Source organism: Octodon degus, unplaced genomic scaffold (genome assembly GCF_000260255.1).
Source record: "Octodon degus isolate 3935 unplaced genomic scaffold, OctDeg1.0 scaffold00027, whole genome shotgun sequence".
Taxonomy (NCBI): domain Eukaryota; kingdom Metazoa; phylum Chordata; class Mammalia; order Rodentia; family Octodontidae; genus Octodon; species Octodon degus.
Window position 1 is genome coordinate 13,877,231 of NW_004524603.1, and position 8,059 is coordinate 13,885,289.

The 8,059-nt window shown below is 40.4% G+C and overlaps 1 protein-coding gene across 1 annotated transcript in view; it reads right to left on the reverse strand.

Annotated features, from left to right (window-relative positions):
* Positions 1-8,059, reverse strand: part of Mgam2 (maltase-glucoamylase 2 (putative)) — a 108,360-nt gene that overhangs the window by 88,014 nt on the left and 12,287 nt on the right. Inside the window, 7 exon segments of the mRNA XM_023712752.1 lie at positions 189-314; positions 1,585-1,697; positions 2,420-2,519; positions 5,711-5,882; positions 6,702-6,850; positions 7,128-7,237; positions 7,343-7,466. Coding sequence (XP_023568520.1) covers positions 189-314; positions 1,585-1,697; positions 2,420-2,519; positions 5,711-5,882; positions 6,702-6,850; positions 7,128-7,237; positions 7,343-7,466 — 894 coding nt within the window.

The following is an 8,059-nucleotide window of genomic DNA, read 5'->3' on the forward strand; positions in this document are numbered from 1 at the left end:
AACTGTGTTTATATTTTTATAGTCAAATAGGCAATTTAACCTGCAAAATTTCTGACAGGAAGTATGCATGCATTCCTGTCAGTCTACCAACCTACTAGTCTATTTGCATTTTTTCCTAATAAATTAAATTTGATGCAAAAAAGTAAGATACAAAATGATCCTAAGTGAGGCTAAAAGTATCAACTTACATATGGGATCCCAGCTTCACGATTTCGCTTCACAACCTCTTGCAATCCAGTGATGCCGCCATAATTCCTGCGACTAAGCTGGAACCCAAGACTCCAGTAGGAAGGCAAGAATGGTCGCCCAACAAGCTACAAAGAGAAGTAAAGAGTTCCTAAGCTTTACAGCAAGTGCTATTTCTATTGCCACATGCCACAGTGGAAACATTAGCTCCGTTTCATTTTTCCTGAAGTTTTCAAATCGAAGAATGATAGAGACAAAAGTAATCTTCTAGAGTAATTGGCAGACTTCCACCATATACATATCTCTTCATCATGTACTTAAATGCATTCCCCAAAATTACAGCACCAAAAAAAAAAAAAAAAAAAAAAGCCTCACAAGTGACACACCATCTTGGATCTTGGGGATGGAGACTAGTGGTATTAGTGCTTAGGGGAGGATTTTTTTTTTCCTTCCTACAATGTGCAAAGAGCTGATGTGGGTACACAGAATATAATGAGAGAAAATATAGTTTCCTCCTTCACAGAGCTTAAAAGAAATAATTGTCTACTGTAATTCTGGATAGTGGCATTTGCCAGGGACAAAAGAAGAACAGTGGATAGGATTAGGAGTGGATGGGTGAAGAACACTGGATTATGTTTAGAATTTGAATGTTCAAGCTGCTCCAGCCAGCACGTTGTCAAGGTTCCAGCTGAATCCTGCCCTGCTTCATGCATTCCTAAGAATCTCTGCCCTAACTGGGAGGGTGCCTAGCTCACGTCTTTGAGTCCTGCTGCACTTTGTACCTCATTGACTACATTTTCTGTATTACAGATGCTTCCTACTGTAATCACTCAATAATTAATTATATCAATTGTGTTGAGTTTCCTTATTTTATTACAAATTCACTGGCATCTGGAACCATATTTTCTATTGCTTTATGAACCATTTTTAACAAAGTACTTCATCTTTTTGTAATTGAATTTTTCTGTCTATAAAGCAGAAGGCTTAGGCGAAGATAGTATCTACTGTTCCATTTTATTCTATAGTTAGAATCAAATGTAAAGAGTTAGCACAGAATTCCTTCCCCTGAATCAATATTTGTTGAAGGAATAAACTTTGCTGATTTGTGGATGTCAGTATCTGGAATGATTGATCAGACCTGCATGGATGACAAGTACCATGAGAGCTGGGTGATCAACTACCTTGTTCTGGTAGTTCCCAAGCCTTGCACATGCCTCTTCAGCATGGAGAAAGCATCCAAAAAATATCACCAAAATAAACAATGCAAGGAGGGAAAGACTTGCAGTCCCAGAATTTATAGTCCATTTGTCTACTAATAGCATTCGTCTTTCCCTTGTTAGTTGACATAAGCGTGGGTGGCAGCGTCAATGCATGACGCCACCTAATGCAAAGCCCTACCTCCAGGTATTCCTGAACCACTTGCTCTGGAGTGTTTCCCAGGAACACATAGAAGTCAAGAACACCCCCAGTGGTGCGGTAAGTGACTGCTGGGGCTGGCTGGAGGGCGACCTCTGAAAGGATTAAGAGGAGTTATCAGAATCTTATCATTAATAAGTTTCTCTGGAGTCTGTATGAATAAAGGAATCTTCCAAGTCAATCTCAGTTTTATTCTTCAAGAGGTCAAAGTCACCTATGCTCACTTTATTACGAGATTACTAAAATTCTAAAGAAGCACTGAGTTTTGTTTAGGAAAAACAAAAACAAATTCTAGTTTAGCTGACCCATTTAAAACCATAAATTTTTGGAATTTATCAGTGGTGTAACCTACACAAAAAGATAGCTAAATTTTTTTTATTTCACGAATGTGATTACAATTAAAGCTTTAATAAATAAATAAATAATGTTTTTCAATTCACCAATGATCCAGAATCTGGAGAAGGAAGATTATTTAGTATATTAAGTTTGGGCTGTGAGAAACAGTCTGTTAAAGCAAAATCTATTGCCTACCAACAGACAGCCTGGTACACGTTGGAACAATAGATATGTTTAAATATGCTTACCAGTGAATCCAATATACTGATGGATTCTGTAAACAATATGTACAGACTGTTAGGAGAAGCATTTCACCCAAGGAGACCCTGGAAGCAGTCTTAAATGAAAGTGGCTTTAAGTGTGAGCTGTATTTGCATTTGAACTTACTTTCAGATTTGTGATCTCAACATAAAAGTAATTTCTCTTATAAAATGGGTATCCTAAAACCTACTTCTGTGGTGGAAGAGAAGATGCTTCCTACCCATAGCATTACTGTTCATCAGGAAAACTCCAAAAGAGAAGCCACTGGCATCTTCAAGGCACAAGAAGAATGTATGTGCTCCATACAGATTGATTGGGCCCTGCTCACAAGAAAAGAAAAGGAAATACTTTTATCCATTACAAATGCTTATCCACCTTAAAATAAAATCAAATGCCACACTAAGCATATACTTGGTCAACACTTGATATAATGTAGTAATTAGTACCTAAAAGATATTGAAATGTAACCATCAACTAATGAGTTGTAAAACAAAATATGTTAATATCTAGACAGTGGAGTAATATTCAGCATTAAATAAAATACTGATACATGCCACAAAATAGCATATATGTTATGCGAGGTGAAAGAAACCAACATAAAAGACCATATATGACATAATCTATTTATACAGAATGTCTTGATAATCTAGATCTATAGACTTAAAATAGATTAGGTTTGCCTGAGGTGGTGTGTACATGGGATAGGAATTAGGTTTAGTTCTAGAAGAACATAAGGTCCTACTGGAGTTGTGAAATTATTATAAAAAAATCCCAAAACTTGATTAGGAGGGCAATTGCATAACACAATGAATGTACTAAAAAATCACTGAACTGCACTTAAAACAAATGAATTTTTTTGTGTGTGGTACTGAAAATTAAACCCAAGGTTTCTTGAATGCTAGGCAATTGCTTTACTACTGACTCTTGCCCCATACAGGTAGCTTTTGTGGTATATAACTTATCCCTCAATCGAGTTATTTTTTAAAAACTGAAAAATATTTGCAATGATATATATCAAATTTTAGCAGAAGATGATAGTATTATTAGTAATTTTTTATTCATTTTAATGAGAAAAAACAAAAGCAATGAAACAGTTTCAAAACAGGATAGTATGACAGCTACAATAATTAATACATTGCATATTGCTGTCTTTGTAGTAGTTGTTCAGAGGACTAGATGCAGACATGATATCTTGTAAACAATATTAGTACAAACCTTTCTTCCCAATGAACTAAGAAAAAGTAGCCATATGTCTATCCTATCTTGTATATACATACATAGTTTTGCACACACATACCAAAACAAGAACAAAAAAAAAGGTCTTTTATTTATATCCCCCTCTTTTGTTTTGTTTTGTCAGAGATGGTGGGTGTTTCATTGCAGTTAGAGAAACTGTATTTGGAGAAGTCTTTAAAGGACCTTTCCATACTTGATGCCAGACCAAAGCTTGTAGGTACTTGAATTCAGCAAAATAACCCAATATAGTTCAATATGCCAACTGTGTTTAAAAATCCTTCTAAAACTAACATATAAAAGTTTAAAGCTAAGAGAGAAGACATTGAACCTGTCACAGAGAGAGAGAGGAATGAATGAGCCCTGACATAAAAGGAGAGAGAGGCACAAGTGCATAACTGTAAGTGCCCTAAAATTACAGGTATTGACACTTCAATGAGCAGAAAGCTTTACAGAGGTCCTGTGTGTGAAGGCACCGCAATCAGCCCGTGGCATAGGTCACTAAACGGACAATGATAGATTTCAGAAAAAGGGAAGAGAATCAGCACATCAGGCAAAACAGAAGGTCAATGGCATCCGCCAGCACCCTGGCTAGATCTAACACTGGCCAGCAAGACTCAAGCATGACACTTAGGTGTTGCTTTTTTTAGCTTTTAAAGCAAGAAAAAACAGTGAGGAAAAGGGAAAAAAGGAAGAAAGAAAGGCAAGCTTAGGCAAAGTGCAGGAACCACGGTTTGATCCCCAGCACCACATGCCATGCCAGCTCTGCCCCCCAAGTGGGCTGAGCCAGCCACACACACACACACACACACACACACACACACACACACAAAGTAATTTCAGTTGTAGAAAATTAAGCTTAACAAGGATCTAAAGGCATCTGTAAGGTGCCTCCATCGACAGTTCAGCGGCTGCGTGGAGCCCGTCTTCCATTCCTTTCGATAAGCACGCTCCTCCCATTGCATCCGATAATAAGCCACAAGTTAATGTGTCACTGGCTGTGCTCAGTTTTTGTGGAACACTGCGCCTCCACCCCATCCCCATGCTGCACCGCACTCCCACGCTTCCCTCAGTTCTTGCACTAATCTGAGAAGCACCGTCAGCACGACGAAGGCTTCAGGCGCCGCTCTGCATACCGGCGCCGGTCGGAGGATGCTCTTGCGCGCTACCTTCTCAAGTTCTTTGCTATCAGTCAGCAACAAGATAAACACAGAAATGAAGGGCAAGAGTTTAGAAACTCAAGGGGCCAGTGAGATAGCTCAGCAGACTAAGCGCCTGCTTAAGCAAGTGCAGGGACCAGGGTTCGATCCCCAGCAAAACAGGATGCGCTGGCCCCATCCTTGGGCATGCTGAGCCTGCAACGGAGCCTGGGTGTGGTGGCACATGCCTGTAATCCCAGTACTGGGGAGGCTGAAAACAGGAGGATTGCTATGAGTCCAAGTGAGACCTTGTACCAAATACATAAAAAAGAAAAAAAAAACATAGCTCTTTAAAAGAGTTGTAATTTTATATTTCTTCCATTTAAAACTTGGGCCTACAATTTTTATCTTTGGATTTTTAAATTTTGTTTGCCCATTGCCATACTGGATTAGCCAAAAATACATGTTCTAATCTTTCACTCCAAGTAAGATGAGAAGCACTGACTAGAAAAACCTTCTCCCTTTTTTATATTCACCTGCTTTGCCTGGGGATCTTCTTAAAAAGCAGCTTTGATTTAGGTTGCCTACATTCCTAACAACCTCCAAGATAACGCGAACACTGCTGTCTCAGAAACATACTTTGACAATTGAAGACTACACAAAAGTTGCTTAGAAGCATTTTCCACCCATGAGTATTGCAATGAAGATGAGAACATAAGAATTGCTGAAGTTTTTCTCAAGATATTGAATTACAAAAACCACACAGGGCGGCTGGGGACATAGCTCAGGGGAATAAGTGCATGTTTGGCAAGCACAAGGCCCTGAGTTCAATCCCTGGCACCACCAAAATAAATAAATAAATACATAAAATAGTTTTTATTAAAAAAACTAGATAGTATTATTTTGCAAAAGCATTGCTTCATTCCTTGTACTAGTCATTCAATTATATTTTCCACCCGAAGTAAAATTGTTTCTAAATCTTTAACATTGAGTTTATGAATTTCAAAACAAGTATTCTTCAACACAAACACATCCCAACTGGGCAAAATAAGATACAGATGTAGCTGCTAAGCTCTCTTTGGGAAAAGGAGTGGCAAGTCCCTAAGCATGTGTGGTGAGAAGGAAGCAGGGCACCTCACCGCGATGGGGGCTGTGTCCCGTGTGAAGATGGGCCAGGTTTTCCAGTCCATGCTGTGGCGGTACTGCTGGTGCACATGTTCTCCCAGCCCGTACACGTTGGCACTGGGAAGGCGGAAAGACAGCTGCAGGTACTGATAGGCAAACTGGAGGGGCCCGATGCTTGTGTCCAACCTGGGCCATGAGAGGACATAAAGCGTCAGTGCGTCGCTCCCCTATCTCTGCCAGGAAGCTGTTTGCACCTTTCCACACTCACTCAGCCAGTAGCTGCTCTGGGTGTCTTTGCTGATTCTCATGCTACCTTGGAAGACCTTTGCAGGCCGTCTCTGGTTCTGTGAGTCTGGGGAAGCATAGTGCCAGCTCTAGACACCAGAGGCTCAGGTTGGGAGGAGAGAGGAAATTCGATCTCGCATTTGCTGTACACCCACCGCATCCCAGACACCACTCCGGATGCTTATTAAATATTATCCCATTTTCCCCAAGTATCTTATGGATAATGAAATTGGTGCTGAAGAGGTGAGACATATTGCTGACTGGTGATGTGTTAGTGCCAGATTTGACTGTAGGATTTACTGCTATTAGTGCTTGAATTTTCTGCAGAACAATTGGTGATGTAAATTCAAACTGTTTCAGATGCTTAATGGTAAGATTCACAAAAAAAATAATACTTTGGAATGATAAACAGTGAACTTTCAGTTCTGGTATAAATGATAACTCAAAACAATAAAATTCTTCACTTCAAAATATATATAAACTATAATTATGGATGTATTTATATATTCTATCACTTAGTAAATGAATGCATTACATTTTAGTACTCTGCTCTACAATCATGGCAGATTATCATTGTTAATTAGTTACAGAAATTAATTTACATATTTCTGAATGGCAAGCTTATTTAAATCATACTCATTGCATGCCCAGAATGTGCTGGAATGATTCATACTGGGACCCTAGATTCAAAAGAAGTGCAAAGAACAGTGAAAAGCTCACAGGACTCTTCTGTTGCTCATCCTCATTACTTTGATGCTGAAGGGCTTATTGGTGACCGTTACGTGGTAGTTCAAAAAATCAGCAGTCCCATTACTGGACTTGATGTTTTCATGGGGCACCTCATAACGAATCTCATTGGCATCAGTAATCTGTCAGAAGAAACCAGAAGGGACAGCTCCAGGTAAGAGGAGCTCTTCTTTGTAGAGCTGCATCCTCCATGAGAACAACTTCTGATTCTTGACCTTGAGGCTCCTGGTTTGTGAAAAGAAATGACTCCACCACAGGTGCCCCATCAAACATAGATTAGCCCGCCCATCCCATCCAAAGATTCTTCACTTGGGAATGGAGGTGGCTTCTGCCTCCACACATTTGCATGGAACATGGTATGAACGCAGCTCAAGGAACTCCCAAGGCTGGTCAGCTTACCTTAAAGTGGAAACGATTGGCTGTCTGAAATTCAGCTGTGAGCAGGACATTGGAGACATCATTTCCAAACAGAGATGGGGATGGTACCTTTTTTAACTGGGCAGTAAACCCTACAGTAGGAAGAAGAGTTCAAGAGAGAGATTTGTAGCCTCAGTTCTGCAGTAAGCTCACCTAATTCTCAGGGTTAGCTTGCAGCTCTGCAGGGCAGTGCCCACCTGTGCTGGTATTTCTAAGGCCACTGCTGACTTCATAGCCCCAGTTTCTGGGGAAGAAGCATCGAGGGGCATTGGTGTCTGCCACAGGGTCCCAGCAGCACTTGTACTGCCTCCTGCAGACATCCTGTAATGATAGGCACAATGTTGGCTCCATACAAAATAGAAAGAAGCCATTATTTGGGCATTTCTTTACAAGCCATTGCATTTAAGAGGAATTTGAGATAATTACACTCCTCACTTATTCATTGTTTATTTATTCGTATAGCGATGGAGCTATCCAAGATGCATTTAGCAGCCAAGCAAAGAACATAGGCAAATAAGACACAGTAGTTTGTGCCTTCAGCAAACTTAGAGTCTAGCAGGAAAGCAGGACTACTTGAAGTATGATTCCAGTATGACATGTTATGTGCTCCCAGAGCCTGTAAGGGAAGCTAAGGGAGCATGTGCGCTAGCCCTCACGCTGGGCCGGTAGGCTGAGAGTGGAGCGGAAAGGGCTTCCAGACAGGAAAAAACAGAAAGCTCCAGAAATTGTTGTGTAAATGAGTAGTAGAAAGATGCTGCGAACAGAAGAGGCAGCAATACACAGCAGACTGAGACAGCACAAACTAGCTGAGAATGTTGGGTGGAAACAGTGAGCATAGAAAGACCAAGAAGAAGGACCAGCCAAATAGCTCAGCGGATTAAAGCACCTGCAAGCAGGCGCAGGGGCCGAGGGTT